The 18,236-nt window shown below is 40.6% G+C and overlaps 3 protein-coding genes across 3 annotated transcripts; 1 reads left to right on the plus strand and 2 right to left on the minus strand.

Annotated features, from left to right (window-relative positions):
- Window positions 1–2,995: 2,995 nt before the first annotated feature.
- On the plus strand, window positions 2,996–5,574 carry LOC116027145 (putative pentatricopeptide repeat-containing protein At1g12700, mitochondrial). The gene is made up of 2 exons (XM_031268582.1): window positions 2,996–5,390; window positions 5,489–5,574. The coding sequence occupies exon 1, from the start codon at window positions 3,014–3,016 to the stop codon at window positions 4,985–4,987; it is 1,974 nt and encodes a 657-aa protein (XP_031124442.1). The 5' UTR covers window positions 2,996–3,013; the 3' UTR covers window positions 4,988–5,390; window positions 5,489–5,574.
- A 6,745-nt stretch (window positions 5,575–12,319) lies between these two features.
- On the minus strand, window positions 12,320–13,462 carry LOC116027060. The gene has a single exon (XM_031268486.1). It carries the CDS (start codon window positions 13,460–13,462, stop codon window positions 12,320–12,322), a length of 1,143 nt encoding a protein of 380 aa, XP_031124346.1.
- Window positions 13,463–14,849: 1,387 nt separating this feature from the next.
- LOC116027061 lies at window positions 14,850–16,295 on the minus strand. The gene has a single exon (XM_031268487.1). It carries the CDS (start codon window positions 16,293–16,295, stop codon window positions 14,850–14,852), a length of 1,446 nt encoding a protein of 481 aa, XP_031124347.1.
- Window positions 16,296–18,236: the final 1,941 nt, after the last annotated feature.

An 18,236-nucleotide genomic window follows, 5' to 3' on the forward strand; every position in this document is an offset into this window, starting at 1 on the left:
TTAATATCCAAATAACTTTATTTGAGACGTGAATAATTATAGTCCGTGCATTGCGCGGGTATATTGCTATTATCAATATCATTAATCTAGAGAGGGACAGAGATGAAGAAATTGCCATTCGTCTCTTATGTAAATATAAGACAACTGATATAAAATTGTCATTTAAATTTCAAATAAGACAGTTTTCTTTAATGTTGTCATACACAATGATTATCAACAAAAGTTAAGGTCAAACTTTAACTTATGTAGGGTTACTCTGATGTAAACCAGCTTTTGTTCATGGTAAATTGTATATTGTTGCATCAAGGATTAGCAACCCTAAATGTTACGTTTAAGAATTTTGATAGCCAACGAAGGTGGAGGGAGTAGTAATTATACTACCAATGTTGCGTACCAATTAATTTTTAATAATTTGTAAATTTCTAATATTAAATAATAAATTTGTTTAATCAAATTTTAGAAACTTTTATTGCATTAAAATAACTTTGATTACCTAATAGCATTAGTTACATTCGCGCATCGCGCGGGTACAATACTAGTATTACTAAAACATCCCTAACTTTAGGCAGGAAAAATTGGTCAAGCACTAAAAATTGCTACCTTGGCTGAGGTCAGCCTCGGCCAAGGGTTCAGCCGAGGTTAGTCTATGAGTACATGAAGCCCGAGCTCGACTGCCATGAGCACGAAGAGCCCAAGCTCAACCTCCATGAGTGCAAAGAGCCCGATCTCCATCGCCACAAATATAAGGAGCTCCAGCTTGGCCGCCATGGGCACAAGTAATCAGAATAGCGACAAGGTCCAGCCTAAATGACATCGTACGCAAAGCGAGAAAACACCACAAAGTCCTCGTATCGGAGAGAGGCCTCGACCTCAATACTTCTAAATAGAGGTAAGGACCCTGGAATCACCTATTGCCGTGAAAAATGATTAATTCTTAGCCGAGGCCGAAGCGCGCCGACCTCGATCTTGGTTATCCTTACGGGCATTACAAGGTTAAACCTCGCTTAGGGCCGAGCAAAGAGATGGGAGGGTCCATACATAGTATCGACCGTGGTTTGTCTTGGCAGTTACAAGCTGAAGACGTCGAAGGGCAAGGATGTAGAGAGGGTGTGGAATGCATAACACTTGTTCAAGTATTATCAATAAACGCTATTTTGTAAGGTGGTCCGACCCCTTAAGTGGCATTCAATAATAAAAGTAGCAAAATTTCGTCATATATCACTCATTTCCCTACTGTTCGTGGGAGGAGGAGAGGGGTCAGGCTGACTTCTCGAAGGGCCTCCGTGGCCGACCTCTCGAGCACCTAATTGAGAAATTGCGAAATTTCAAAATCAACGGCCAACCTCCTGGTCACTGTTTGGCCAACCTTATGGTCGATACCTTAGCCCACCTCATTTAAGCGGCTAAATCCCTAGGGGTAATACGAGGTCCGACTTCGCCTATCACTGAATGGGCGAGTCTTCAAGTCTAAAAACCCAAGGTTTCGACTTAAAATGACTAAACATCCTAGGGGTGGTACGAGGCCTGACCTCGCCTATCACCGAAGGGAAGAGTCTCTAGATGTAAAGCCGAATGGCCTCGACTTAGAATGACTAAACCCCCTAGGGGCGATACGTGGTCCGACCTCGCCTATCGCCGAACAAAAGAGTCTCTAGGTGTAAGATCGAATGGTCTCGACTTAGAATGACTGACACCCTAAGAGGGTACAAGGTTTGACATTGCCTACCATCAAACGGGTGTGCTAAGGGCTGAGGGTTGAGGTCCCTTGGCCTAACGCCAACACGAAAAAGAAAATAGCAATGACAAAAGCAAAGAAAAAAAATACAAGACGTAAAAAGCAAACGACAAGAACAAAAGCAAAGATCGAATATGCCACAACTTAGCCGAACCCTTCGCGGGGTCGTCTTGGCCAAACCCCTCCGCAGGGTCGTCTTGGCTGACTCCTCCGCGGGGTCATCTTGGCCAAACTCCTCCGCAGGGTCACCTTGGCCAAACTCCTCCGCGGGGTCGTCTTGGCCGACTCCTCCGCGGGGTCATCTTGGCCGACCCCTTCGCGAGGTCATCTTGGCCAAACCACCCTGCGTGGTTATCATGGCCGACTCCTCCGCAGGGTCATCTTGGTCGACCCCTCCGCGAGGTCATCTTGGCCAAACCCCTCCGCGGGGTCGTCTTGGCCGACTCCTCTACGGGGTCATCTTGGCCGACCGCTTCGCGGGGTCATCTTGGTCGACTTTCCCGCGGGGTCATCTTGGCCGACTCCTCCGCGGGGTCATCTTGGCAAAACCCTTCCGATGGGTTATCTTGGCCAACCCCTTCGCGGGGTCATCTTTTGCCGACCCCCTGGTGTCCAAGATCAAGTCGAACACAAGCTCAACATAACCTCAAGGTGGACGTGCACGCGAAACTGGGTACGGTCCGACCTCCCTAATTAAGCTAATCTTGGGCTCATCCCTAGGGAGCTCAAGTTAGAGAGTTCATCTAAAGCGGAGTCCAAGTCTTCGTGTTTGTTGAGGTTGGATCTCAAGCTCTAGAGGTCATCCGAAGCGAGGTTGGACCTCAAGCTCTAGAGGTCATCCGAAGCGGAGTCAAGTCTTTGCGTTTGTTTAGATTGGACCTCAAGCTCTAGAGGTCATACGAAGCAAAGTTGGACCTCAAGCTCTAGAGGTCATCCGAAGCGGAGTCCAAGTCTTCGCGTTTGTTGAAGTTGGACCTCAAACTCTAGAGGTCATACGAAACAAGGTTGGACCTCAAGCTCTAGAGGTCATTAAAAGAAAAGCTCAAGTCCAACCTCAACCTTGCTTTTAGATTTTGAAGTATAGAAAAAAAAAATATACATATAGATTTTAAAGTATAGATTATACACCATCCATGTCACGAATTTAAACGTCCCTAACTAAAACAGGTACACAAAAGAGGCATAAAATGATCCATTAAAAACAAAATCAGTAATGCTTCTTTAAAGTAGAGCTCCATTTCTAAAGTTTCTTCCGCTGTTGCCGGTTGGATCACTTGGATGGAAACCCTAACTTTAATTTCATTCTTGAAAATGAAAACAAAGAGAAATGCTAATTTGTCTTCGTTGTTCACTAAAATGAGTTGGAAGAGACTACGGACAGCAATCTCTACTCCCATTTCGCCCATTTTTGCGGCGGAGGCAGGTACGGTTTCTTCTGAGCCCTCACTGCGTGCTTTTCATTCTCGCCCACAAACAGTTTCTTCGAATCAATCCAAATTCAAAAAAAGCTCTAATGATTTAGACGATGCCCTAAAGTTACTCCGTCAAATGGCTCATATCAGCCCCTTGCCTTCTGTTATTGAGTTCAACAAACTGCTTTGTAGAATTGTGAAATTGAAGCATTATTCGGCAGTTGTTTCCCTCTTTCAAGAAATGCGCATTAAGGGCATCCCAATCGATGTGTATACCATTAACATTCTGGTGGATGTGTACTGCCGCTCTAGTCGAGTAGATTGCGGGTTTTGTGTACTTGGTGTGGTCTTCAAGTGTGGATTAGAGTTTAATGTGGTAACATTCAACACTCTGATCAAGGGTCTCTTTCTGGATAATAAGATTGTTGAGGCTGTAGGGCTATTCAAGAAGTTGGTGAGGGAAAATATGTGCAAAGTTGATCAAATTACTTATGGTACTGTTATAGATGGGCTTTGCAAGTCGGGCCATACACAAAATGCTCTTGATTTACTTATAGTAATGCAAGAAGAGGGACCTAAGCCTGATACTATAGCCTATAGCACTGTAATTGATTCTCTATGCAAAGACAGAATGGTTGATCAGGCTCTTGGCCTTCTCTCTGAGATGATTGAAAGAGGTGTTCCCCCGAATATCTTCACATACACTTCACTGATTCAAGGCCTTTGCAATTTTAGCCGATGGAAAGAGGTTATGAAGTTAATGAATGAGATGGTGCTACATAATGTATATCCAGATGTGTATATTTTCAGTATATTAGTGGATGCCCTCTGTAAGGAGGGGATGTTGGAAAGTGCGGAAACTATCATTCAGATCATGATTCAAAGGAACACTTATCCTAATGTCGTCACATACAACCATCTTATTGAGGGGTACTGTTTGCAAGGACGGATGGATGAAGCGAGGAAAGCTTTTGGTCGGGTGGTAGAAAGTGGCCTTCAACCTAATGTTTGGGCCTATAGCACATTAATTAATGGATACTGTAAAATAAAAGAAATGGATGAAGCGAGGAAAGTTTTTGGTCAGATGGTTGAAAGTGGCCTTCAACCTGATGTTTGGACCTATAACACATTAATTAATGGATACTGTAAAATAAAAGAAATGGATGAGGCCATGCATCTGTTTTGTGAAATTCCTCAAAAAGGGTTTCATCCTAATGTTGTTACGTATAACACAATGTTGCAGGGGTTCTTTCTGGTGGGTAGATGTTCTGCTGCACTAGAACTTTTTCAGGAGATGCTGGTTGCTGGACATAAACCAGATTCTTGCACTTCATGTGTCTTACTTGGTGGTTTGTGTGATAATGGACTTGTTGAACAGGCGATGTCAGTCTATCATCAGTTAGATAGAAACGGAAATGGTTCTCATGTTTATGATACTCTCATAATTGATAAGGTCTGCAAGATAGGACGGCTTAATATTGCACGCGATGTATTCAATGACCTCATCTCTAAAGGGCGACGCCTAAATGTGAAGACGTACACTGTAATGATAAATGGGCTCTGTCGAGGAGGATTTTTAGATGAAGCCTTAGAGTTATTAAGGAAAATGGAGAAGAATGATTGCTTACCAGATACTGTGACTTATAATGTTATTTTGCAAGAATTTGTTAGAGAGAAAAAATGCCACGAGGCAAATCTACTTTTGGATGAAATGGTTGGTAAGGGTATTTCTCTAGATCGCTGCACATTTTTCTTCTTAAACGACTTACTTGCACTTAAAACTGGAGATGAGACTGTACTAAAGGTGATACAGAAATTTGCTGCAAATCATGTAAAGTAACTACATATTTGAAATCTTTTAGCTTCTCTGCTTGTTCATGCATTGCTACTTTTGGAGGAACGTTTTCAGGGATTTCATTAGTACCTACTAGGGTGGACATCCAACTGACTGTACCATGAAGTTTGTGTTCTATCTTCGTGTTCACTAATGTGTTTTGAATATATGTATATATATAGTGGCAATTTTTTCCCTTTCATTTCCTTTTGTCGGAAAAATAGTATCCCTGCAAACTGGGAGGAGCTGCAGTGTTACTTTGATCCTAAAAAACCAGTGTAAAATTCTTCAAAGATGTATATGTGTATACATATTGCCATACAGATTCAGTTACATCTCTAGGAAGGGATTTGAAACATTCTTAGATAGGCTAAAGCTTTGCATCTTGGATTTTGGGCTCACAATTCAGGTAAGCTTAGCTTTTATGTTCATTCTTTGCAATTGAAACCATTGCTTGTGTCATTGTTGCTGATCAAAGCTTCTGCTGTTGTGAATGAAATGAGACAGGGTAATAAATCTGAAGAATTGCCAGAGCAGATGTTATGTTGTGTGAGACTGAATTAAATTGATTATGTAAATTATCAGCAGCTAGGTAGGGCCTAGGGCTGACCCTAATTATGTAAACTGAAAATTAGATTATGGAGAAATAAGAAATAATATATTCATTTTTCAAGAAAATGAATCAAATTTCTCAAAAAAAAATAATAATAAAAATACAAGTGAACCAAAAAAAAAAAAAAAACAATTTCTTAACTTTTAGGCAAACAAAAAAATATAGTTACATAGGTACATAATTTGAATGTTATTTTGGATCAGACTTCAAAATGCAAGGTAGACCATGGTTTATGGAATAAATTGTCACTTATAATAGCAAGTTAGCCTCACGTCTCTTGCCTCCTGTCACGCAAGATGTCAAGTAGATTAGTATTTTTTTAAAATCATTATTTCTGAAAAATAACAATAATTATATTAAAAAGTTACAACTACTTGCCATGGCTCTTCGTCCATATCGATCTGGATGGAGAACACATCTTCTCCCTCAATAAGTCAATATCGATCTGGATGGAGAACACATCTTCTCTCTCAATAAGTCAATATGAACATGATTGAAGAAGCTTGGCGGGCTTCTTCATCCAATCTGGACAAAGAAAGCAAAATTTTTTTATACCAACAAGGCAACAATATATAACATCAAATCTTTATCCATTTTTTTGGGGCAAAACCTACTTAAATATGGTATTTATATATAATAATAAGTTGGACAAACTATTATCTTAGTAATCAAAAGATTTTAAATTCAACTCTCAATGTGTGCAATTTTTGACTTTTTAATTTAAACAAATTATTAAGAGCAACCTAGATTGATTTGTCCTCTTTGTCCGCTAAAGTTGCTGAGGTTTTCCTTGTCATTCAAAAAGAAAGAAGTTTCTTAGGTTTCACTAAGGTAAAAGATGTTGTAATAGACAAGCCTTAATGTTTCCTGCTATACAATGGAGGTTATAGAATAGTGTTAAAACTTTGACCAAAAGTGGCTGCAGTTTGGTGGTAAGAGTTTTACGTTGTGGCCGTAGAGACCTGGGCTCGAATCCCAGCAGCCACATTTGTTGTTTCCGAATTTTTAATCCAGATAGAATTAACTCGAATTTTTCATTTTCTTTTAATCCGCGATTGGCAAATTTCAATTAATACATCTAATTCGTTTTGAAAAACCAAAATTCACTATATTTTGAGTTTTGACAGCTCCATAATTATGATTGTGATAAAACCCATCAACGAATTGAAAGAATTGCACTACTTTATTTAAGTCTTTAACTACTAGCTTAACTATGTGTTAAAATATTGTATTTTATGAGTTAAATAATATATTTTATGTATTTTTAGATCATGATCCGCACAACAATGATTGATTTCTCAATGCTTAAATAATCATTTTAAATGGTTTAAATTCGGGTAATCATAAATCTTTCTTGGAGAAATATTATCACTTACTTTAAGCACATCGAGAGCTTTTGAAACGGGATTGAATGTCTTTTATGAATTAGAATATTGTATTTTATGAGTTAAATAATATATTTTATGTGTTTTTTGACCGTGGTCCACACATCGTGGATCATAGTCTACACAATAATGATTGATTTCTCCACGTTTAAACAATCAATTTAAATGGTTAAATTCAGACAATCACAAATCTTTCTTGGTGAAACATTATCACTTTAAGCACTTCGAGATCTTTTGAAATGGGATTGAAGGTTTTTTATGAGTTAGAATATTGTATTTTATGAGTTAAATGATATATTTTATGTGTTTTTAGACCGTGGTCCAAACAACAACTTGGAGCATAGCCCACACAATAATGATTGATTTCTGAACGTTTAAATAATCATTTTAAATGGTTAAATTTAGGCAATCACAAATCTTTCTTTGTGAAACATTATCACTTACTTTAAGAACTTCGAGAGCTTTTGATCGAAATGGGATTGAAGGTCTTTTCGGCAACATATCAGAGAAGTAAATTTTTGTTTAAATTGAATGGTAATACATTTTATAAATATGGAATTGTGTTTATATGTCATTGATATTATGCTTAATCATAAGCCCACAAGATTCCGCTCCTAGAACTACTGCGGAGGTAAATGGCAAGTCGTGCAATCAATCCACCAGTCAGAATGTGCCCACGAGGCACCTCCAATCATGACAAAGTTCTAAGGTGATTTATTAAACTAAACTGCAAGCCAATTTTATCTTCTTTTTTTTTTTTTTAATACTTAGATGATCCCAGCTTCATTGGGCTAATTTTGTAGGTTTTTTTAAAAAAAAAAATAAAAAAATACTAGAGTGATCCCAACTTTGTAAGATTAATCATAATTAGTCCACAAGACCCCACTCCTAGAACCACTGCAGAAATAAATCGCAAGTCGCGCAATCAACCCACCACTCAAGCGATGAACCAAATAAGCTAAACCCGGGAGAAAAATATGAGCAATCACAATTCAGGTCATTAACGTTCCATGGCATGTAATGACTCTCCTTTATGGGAGGTCATGAGATCGAGTCTCAGTAGAGGCGATAGTGACTCTTTGTGCTTCAACAGGTTGAGGAAGTATAGATGAACAGATAGTGGTGCGTCACATCATATATGTCACATAATGTCATATAATCAAATTCAATGATGAGGCATTGATTTTTCGGGATGAAAAAGATTGAAAAAAATATAAGACAAATACTAAATTCTAAAAAATTATGAGTGTTTCAAAAAGATATCGGTTACTCATAGTGATGCTAAACTTATTCACTAAGCATGCTATTAATCGGTTGCGCTATTGGGTCTTCAGTTATTACTCGCATCACTCCAACAAATTATCTTATTTGACTCTTAGGTTGAATTTATTAAACTAATTTTATATCTAATATTTATGTTTTCACATAACTCTACCTCACTTTATCCAAAAATTAAATCGACTCCAAGTAAGGAACGTCGTGAGATGAAGATCCACGTAAATTAACACTGCCGTTTTAGGGGGTACTGTTGAATTGTTGTTTACCATAACAGGATAATATGTATACTAATGAAATGATCATAAATATTAACACATTAGTTGGTTTGCCCGAGAGGTTAAGGGGGAAGACTTAAGATCTTCTGCACACTTAGCACTTTGGGCTAAATTGCACTTGGCTAAGGATCTTAAGTGATCCTAATTTCACCGAATTTGCAAGCCATTAGAATATGAACTTGGGAATTGGCATTTATACTTCAATTATTGAAATATATTCAGCTTTATTGTTGATACACCAAATTGGTCAAAAACTCTAGCAAACCTTGACATGTATTGAACAACGATATTATATTGTTCAGTAAGTTACAAATCATGAAGGAGCATGCTAGAGGTAGTCCCGGTGTGAACCAATAAATATGTATGTATTTTTGCCAGAGGAAGAAGCATTTGTTTATCCATCCTCAATCGACCGAAACCGACCAATGCTCACCCCTAGTTAAAACAACATTTAAAATAGTAGTGTTTTAAAATTAACAGACTACATTTATTTAGTTTAAAAAATTATTATTTTGTTCAATAACTTATATTATTAATTCATATTGTCATAAGTTGTTTTACAAGTTACTTTTTTGCGTATTAATTAAAAGTAAATTGCTAATTTACTAAATATTTTATTATAAAATAGTATTATTATCCCCTAATCAAAACAATTAATAAAGAATATACATAGTTACATACTAAGAAGAGGTAAACCAACCATGTACGATGGTCTTGATTGCAAATATATATATATATATTTTTGATCGGAAGAGAGGGGGTTAACCCCAGAATAATAAACTGACAAAAACTAACACGCCCCTATAAGAGGTATTCTTCTGTGGATTCCAACACCAAACCGATCCTCATGAGCAACTTCAAGCATCTCCTGCGGAGTCTCTGTCAAAATGTTTATTCCTTGCTGTGGTGATAATCCTTTCTTAGCAAGGGCATCGGCGAGACGATTCTGCTCCCTATAAACATGCATGATTTGAACATTTGGAATACGAGATATTTCCACGGAGCATCTGTGAATTATGTTATTTCGTTGACCGAGATCCGTATGAGGTTCCCTTAAGCTTTCCACCAGTGAGCTGGAATTGCTTTCGACTATGATGTTCATAATTCCCCTTCGAGAAGCCATGCGCAGACCTTGCAAAACTCCCCAAGCCTCAGCATCTTGGATAGAGCACCGACCAATATGGTAAACGAAACCTTCCACCCAGTTCCCGTTAGTATCACGGAGGACACCCCCACAGCCCGCTAGACCAGTAGTCCGCGATACGCTTCCATCAACATTTAGCTTCACCCAGCCACTACCCGGTTTCTTCCAGGCCACTGCTGTATCCACATAGCTTCCTGTTCGAATTCCAGGAACATCCCGCCTGATGAAAACACTCGCTATCTCTTTCTCCTGCTTTCTCACCCATGAGATTTTGTCGTTTGTAGACCTCCTTTCCTCTCTGAAAATAAAGTTATTGCGCCATCTCCAAATCCACCACAACCGAATCGCGAACCGGGCAGGCCACGAATCATCTAATCCCAGTCTGCGATCGCCACGAATTTGCGCAGAGAACCAATCATTCCAATCAAGATGTCGAAGTCGGTTTAAAACAGTGGGACTAAGCACATCTTGCCATAGGGGAGTCGCTTCACGGCATCTTCGAAAAAGGTGATCGCAGTTCTCGGGCTGATCTGCACAGAACACACAATACACATTAGAGGTAATATTACGTCTAGCCCTTTCAACATTTGTTAAAATTCTTTTATGATTGACAAGCCACATAAAAAAACAAATTTTTTGGGGAACTTTCAGCGCCCAAATCCTTGTCCAGATACTATTATCATCCGTCGGTTGGGACTGAGTTGCGGCGTCATAAGCTGACCGAACTGTGAAGCAACTGTTAGTGTCATTTCCCCAACCTAACTCATCACTTGCAGCTTCAACCTCAGAGAGCATGAAACCGGCTAGCTTTTGAGAAATCTCAACAGGGAGAAGGTCCTGAAAAATTTCCCAGTTCCAACCCCGACCCTCAACCCAATAGTCAGCAACCTGAGAATAGAGCTCCGGTAGACCTAGAGGGGATTGAAGATACTTATACAAAGGTTCCGTGGTGATCCACTTATCCATCCAAAACCGAGTGGATCTACCATTTCGCACCAACCTCACCGTCCCTTCTTGTAAAAGTGGTTGGGCCGCCATGATCCCTTTCCACGTAGCCGAAGCTCGCATGCAACGTCCCATGTTCTCAAGAGTGTCTTCATGTGGAAAATATTTTGCCTTTAGGACTTGAGCCCAGAGGCTATCACGTTCTGTATTTAGACGCCAGCCAAGCTTGGCCATATAGGCCATATTAAGTTGTTGGAGTTTAAAGAGACCCAGACCCCCAGCTTCCTTCGGAGTTGTCACGATATTCCATTTAACAAGGCTGAGTTTAGACCTATTCTCAGGACCATCACTCCCCCATATGAAACGCCTTGTGCGCTTCTCCATCTCAAGACAAATCGTAGCAGGTAAGATAGACGTTTGCATAGCGTAAACCGGAATCGCGTTAAGGACCGATTTAGCAAGGGTGGACCTTCCAGCCATTGACAAAACTTTTGTCTTCCAACCTGCAAGCCTTCGATTAAACCTCTCTAATAAATCACCAAAAGAAACGCACGTAGCTCTTCCATAGATCGACTGCACCCCTAAGTATTTACCAAGGTCCTTTGTCTGCGCAATTTGAAGCCTAGACGCGATTGCATCTCCGAGATTTGGGTCCATGTTATTAGAGAACAAGACCTGCGATTTGGAATAATTTATCCGTTGGCCAGAAGCTTCGCAGAAATGGGAGAGACAGTCACGGATTAAATCAACTTGGTCCAAAGACGCCTCCGAGAAAAGGACCATGTCATCCGCAAAACAGAGTTATGAGAGGGTGGGGCTCGAAGGCGACATACGAATCCCTTTCCACAACCCCGAGTGCACTTTCTGGGAGATCATCTGGCTCAGTCTTTCAAGGCATAACACAAAAATTGCCGGAGACATTGCGTCACCCTGGCGGATACCCCTTTCCGGGCGGAAATACTGAAGGCGTTCTCCATTCCACGATATAGACATGCGTGGAGAGGGGATACAGTTCATCAGAAGAGTTATCCATTTCACATCGAACCCAACGTCCCGGAAAATGGACTGGATGAAATTCCACGAGAGACGATCGTAGGCTTTTTCAAAGTCGAGTTTTATAGCCATATAGCCCGTTCGGCCTTTTTTTGTGCGCAACAATTGCATGACCTCCTGATAAATAATTACATTGTCTGATATTTGCCAGCCTGGAACGAAAGAGCTTTGGAAAGGGCTTATCAACTTCGGAAGGATTCTTTTCAAGCGATTGGTTACGGATTTGGTAATGATCTTGTAGCTGACGTTGCATAGGCTAATCGGTCGAAATTGAGATATCACTTCCGGTGAATTTACTTTCGGAATCAGAACTAAAAGAGTGTTATTTAAATCCTCCAGAAGGTGACCGGTCTCAGCTGCGTTCGTAACAAGCTCAAAAATGATATCACCCACAACCTCCCACATCCGCTGATAAAAGGCCGCATGAAAACCGTCCGGACCAGGGGCTTTGAACGAGGCCATCTTAGTAAGGGCGGAGTGAACTTCCGCTTTGGTGAAAGGGCGGTTAAAAGTGTTCCAATCATCCCGCGGAAGGACAGGGAATTCTCCCTCTAAGACAAGTTGTTGAGGAGGCATAGCGTCCTGGGAAAATAAAGATTTAAAATACTCCCGCACATGATGTTTAAGACGAACAGGATCCGAGATCTAGTTACCAAGATCATCCCTTAGGCTTTTGATCGAATTACGAGCTTTACGAATGGTTGTGGACGCATGATAGTATGCCGTGTTTCTGTCATCGGAATTGATCCATTCTTCCCGAGAGCGTTGGAACCAAAGAAGTTCTTCTTGAAAAAGGATTTCATGATACTCATTTGTCAGGTTTTGTTCCAGTTTAGCCAAACCGCGATGGAAAGCTGTTGAAAGACGGCGTTGTACTCCACTAAGGCGGGCCAACACAGTTTTCTTCCGGCGATGTATGTTACCAAACACTGACCGGTTCCATATTGTTAAGGCAGATTCCACCCGGTTAACGTTGCTGCATACATCCCCAGTCCTAACCCAAGAATTCCGGACTAAGTTCATGAAGCTCGGATCAGTAAACCAAGCCGCCTGAAATTTGAAATAATGGCGAGTAAGACTAGAAACACGTTTCTCAATTGTGATCAAGAGGGGAGCGTGGTCTGATGCGAGCCGTGGAAGATGAGAGACCATGGATTCGGGGAAAAGCTGTCGCCACGCAACATTACAGAGAGCCCGATCTAAACGAGCACCTTTATCTATACCCGTGACCTGGCCACGAACCCAAGTTAAAGGAGGACCATTGAAGCCCATGTCGATCCAACCTTCAGAATTTATCCAATTTGCAAAATCCGAACTACGCTGAGTAGAGAAGGCGGTATAGTTGCACGTTTCATCTTTGATAAGAACCGAGTTGAAGTCCCCCGCTACTAGGCAGGGACCATCTAGCTGCAACTTTGCCATGTTTAATTCAGACCACAACCTCCGACGAAGATGGTGAGTTGGACTGCCATACACGATCGCGTAGTACCAAGGATTAAGATTATCGTCCCTAACTTGCAAAACAACGAATTGGGGATGAGTTTTGATTACAGAAACCCGCAGAGAAGCGTTCCATAAAACCCATATCCCCCCACTAAAACCAACCGACTCGACCCGGACCCAATCCGAGAAACCCAGCCGTTTACAGATAGTGTTGGCGTGGATACCCGAGACCTTTGGCTCGACAAGGCCCAAAATGGCCGGCTTATGGGTTTGGAGTAAATTTTTCAGGACGCGGTGGAACACACGACCACCAGCGCCTTGGCAGTTCCATGTGATGCAATTCATAAAAAACAACAAAAATAGAGGAAGAAAAAACAAAGAAACGACACAAAAAAGAAAAGACGCGTCAAACGGATGGAGCATTGATGTTGTGTAATGTGGTGAGGTGAATGTGAAGGTGGAAGGTGGTAAAACGAGGAAGATTCCCCGAGTGTCGTGTCTCTCAAGGATGGCGAATGGGAACCGAATTTATGTTGGCATTTAGGAGGTTGATAGGTAAGAGTTACAAGAATCAAAGGGAGAGGTTTTGTTCATGGTGAGTTTTGTAAAGGTTTTAAAGGTAAAATAAGATGGAAAATACAAAAGGTAAAAGAAGGGGTGCATGCCAAAGTTAAGCCAAAGGATTGATTATAGTAGGTAGCTTGGAATTGGGTTTCGGGATTGATCTAGGGAGTCACGGTATTGGTACCGAGTGGCGTCACACTCAGACTCTCAATCCTCATTCGGTTGAGGCATTTTATCGAACACCTTGCCTACCACTCCTCTCGGATCTCATCCTTTCGGATTAAGAGCGGAGATATAGATGAGTTGGGCTCGTGAGAGGCCGCTATCGCGCACTCTCTCACTTCCACTCGGTTCACTAACTATCCCAGCCAGAAATAGAAGCAAAGATTGAACAACATCATCCATACAATCATCAATCATACTCCCACAAATCTCAAGATCATAAGATAAAATCTAAGCATCAATCCATAGATTAACAAGGGCACCCACACCCAAACTACTCTATTCTAACATAGAAAGCATTAAATCAACAAAATAAACAAAGCAATAGATTAAAGTTGCAATCTTTAAGGAATAAAAGTTTTAGCAATATACCCAGAGATCTATGGATCTACTCCATCTTCCTTTCATCCTTCATCTTGCTTCTTCAATCTATGGAAAATCTATCTATCTAATCTACTCTAAAGAAAAGAAAAAGGATTTCCCCCAAAGGGGAGAAAACCCTAAAGAAACTAATCTAAAGGAAATTAGGGCTGCTGGGAACTTCCTGGGAAAACCTATAAAGGCCATATATATAGCCTCAAAAATCTCGCCCTAATAATTTCCGCGTTGTGTCGCGTCCACGCGGCTCACACGCGTGTGAGCGTGCGTGGTTTGCTTCTGCTGTCTTCTTCTATGTTGTAGCTCTCGACGATGCGGTTCCATAGCCACCTGCATCGCCTCATTCGGACATTCCTAGCTCCGGTTACATCCGTTTTACTGAAGTGTCGCCGGAATGCCCTGCGAAGTGCAAGAATTGTGCAAATTATATTGAAACACACAAGATTAGTCCCTAGACCTATATGCAATGAAATTACCCTATCTTAGCATGTTTCTAGGCCTAAGGACATCTATTATAGCATATTTTACACCTAAATGACCCCTAAAATATGGCTACTTTTGGCACTTATCAAGCATCAACGCCCCCCTCCGCCTGATCAAGCTCGTTTGGATTCTCAATCTCCATCACCGCATCCCCTTCCTCATCCCAAGCATTTGGAGGGTCCGCATGGTGCTCCGACATGGGGTTGGAGTTCACGTTAGGTGCAACCGCAATGGCGTCACCCGTGACCACTCTGGTTTCATTTATGACTTGCCCTCCCTGCTCGCCGCAAATGACCACATGCTCGTCCTCCTCAGCGGCACGACGCGGCCTGGACGCAGATTGATTGGCGCGAGAGGATTCTTCTTTCTCCAGGACTGACACTAGTCGGCCTTCAGCCGGTTCGTTAATAATCTGTCTCTCGTTCACCACCACATTGGCCCGTCGTGTTCGCTGATTCCTAGTGGTTGTCGCAGCAGTCTGCTGAGCAGGCTGCGTCTCACGTTGATGAACTGGTTCTCTACTATCCTCAAGGGCTGAATGGTTCTCAGAGGTTGGATCATCTTCCAGTGGCGCGAACCTTGAACCTGAAGTATTAGCCCTTGGGCCGGCAGCACTAACATTCCCGGGTAAACCCTCTATTGCCACAGTTTTCCCCGGCCCCGCTGGTCGCCCAGTAGGTCTCCGATCCCGCCTTGGAGCGATCATCCACGGACCGTAAGGCTTCGCACGAGTAGACGTTTGATGTCCTTGTTGAACCCCTGCAACTTGAGCAGTAGGATCAGCATTAGCTACCGCCTGACCAGGATCCGCGTTCTGATCTGTAGAAACGACCACAGTAGCCTCGATCGGCGAAGTCGGGCATGACTCTTGCCTATGGCCGTATAGCCCACACGAGAAGCAGACCAAGTGGATGCCCTCATATGCCACCTTCCAAACCTTCTCCTCCATAGTGAAAGTGGAGACTAAAGGTTTGGTAATGTCGAGTTCAACACAAACCCGCGCAAACTTCCCTCTCGAAACCAGACTTGTCGTGTGATCTACCCTAACAGTCCGACCAAGCTTGTTCCCAATCCTTCGCAAACTCAAATAGTTATAGTATTCCACCGGGATGCTAGGGAAACGAACCCAAACAAGAACCTTTTCCGTAGTGTCCGCAATCGGATCGAAATTCGGCACCCAATCCTTCACTATCAAATAGTGATCCAGAACCATCCACGGACCTTCGTACTTCGCAAACTCCAAATCCTCAATGAAACCAAATTTGACCAGAAAGTAGTCGTTATCTAAAGCAATTAAGTCCATGCGGCCTTTGGGCCTCCACATCGAAGTCAGACGCCGTAAAAGATAAGCATACCCCACCCGACGCCCCATCACCGTTACGATTAGGGACTGCCTCCAAGGCTCCTGGATCTGCTCCTTTTCCTTAGCAGAATAACGGATAGTCGGACATGTAGGATCGTCATCCTCATCATCAGAAAGCTCCTCAGCCTCAGTATCGGCTGGATCTTCCTCGGTGCAATTTGCGAGCATGAAAGGAATGGTCCCAGATCCACTTCCCACCACAGAATCCCGATACGATCGAGATGGTGCACCCTCGCCATTCACCAAGGGTGTTTGAATATGACCGTGAGACACGTCCTGCTGGTGGAAGCAGCATCCGCGATCTGCCTAGGGCACTCCCGATCTGCCTGTGTAGGTGACGCGTCCTGCGGGGTTTCAGCGACTACATCCGATTCAACAATCGGTTCCATCTCCGTATCCGTTTCAGCAGGGGTTCTCGTTTGCGAATCCATCGCAGCAAAGCTTGGAGAATCACTGATCGCTTTCGTCTTCTTCGTGCTTCGTTCGAGCAAATCATGCTTCTCAGAGAACCGTTGAGTCGAGAGAGAATTTGAATTTTCCATTCTTATTGTACTAACTCCAACCTGATTGCAAATATATTAATAAAAATTAAATTCATAATCTTTAAGTACGAAAATTATTTTCATCCATATCCGTCACTTCTTTCGAGATCATACCCAAACATTTCCTTTGTGCTTCATTATATACAGGCACATCATGATGGTCAAGAAAGTTCATACTACTAATATATAAACATATTCAACTTGTTTCATTATATACACACAACTCATGATCAAGAAAGTCCATACTACTAATATAAAAACATATTCAACTTGCTTCATTATATACATGTACATCATGATGAAGAAAGTCTATACTACTAATGTAAAAAACATATTCAACTTGCTTTATTATACACATGCACCTCATGGTATAAAAAAATAGTCCATACTACTAATATAAAAACATATTCAACTTGCTTCATTATATACATGCACATCATGATCAAGAAAGTCCATACTACTAATATAATCATTTGTTTCACTTGAGGGTAGAGGTAAATAGGTAATGCATTTGTGTGGGCTATTTTTATTCATGTGATTCACTTCACTTTTAAAAGTAAAGATTACTGTCATATTAACAGATTTGTAATATATTACTATTTTAATTTCTTCGCATCCCTCAAATTTCAATTATTTCTCTCTCTCTCTCTCTCTCTCTCTCTCTCTATATATATATATATATATATATATATATATATATATAATGGAAGTGCATGAGAACCTTTTCCCGTGCAAACTCAGGGACATTTTTGTAATCTCAAGCATTTTGATAAAAAAAAAAAAGTCATTTAGAATTACAATTAATACACTTTCTTTTGGGACACCTAAAATTAAGAAATGTGTTTATTGAACAATATTAATAATTAACTATAATAATAATAATAATAATAATAATAATAATAATAATAATAATAATAACAACAACAACAACAATAATAATAATAATAATAATAATAATATAATAAAAATATAATAATAATATTGATATAACTTCCATGCATATTTGTGCCTTAACTGGTAGAAAATGAAAAAGGAAATGGAAATTACTTTTTTTTGTTTGTTTGAGTGCTACTGAATCTATTACAATGTAATCTCTGATCATAGCCACTTTCTCAACCTACTGAAGCATCATCCATTTAGGAGTGTAAACCGGGACACCGGATGCCACTAGACCACAAGGTCTTCGGCGAAAATGAAAATTACTAATTGACTGAAAATAAAAAAGATCCATAATTGATTGAAAATGAAAAAGAAAATAGAAATCTATACTTTATACTATATATAAAAGCATTATCCTCCTCCCAAAGTTTCCCGCCCAAAGTTAGTGACATTTTGGTAATTTCAGTTATTTTATTTATTTATTAATTTATTAATTTATTATCCTCCTTCAATAATAATAATCTTCCAAGTTCCAAGCTTTGTCATACGTCCGGCTCTTCCATTATATTCAATTTTTTACCTGTAATATTCAATATTTCCTAATCATTTATGGTAATAATAATTTTATTCTAGGAAATTATAACATATTGATATATTAATTTTATGGTAATAAATTATAACAGTAGCG

This window comes from Ipomoea triloba, chromosome 8 (genome assembly GCF_003576645.1).
Source record: "Ipomoea triloba cultivar NCNSP0323 chromosome 8, ASM357664v1".
Taxonomy (NCBI): domain Eukaryota; kingdom Viridiplantae; phylum Streptophyta; class Magnoliopsida; order Solanales; family Convolvulaceae; genus Ipomoea; species Ipomoea triloba.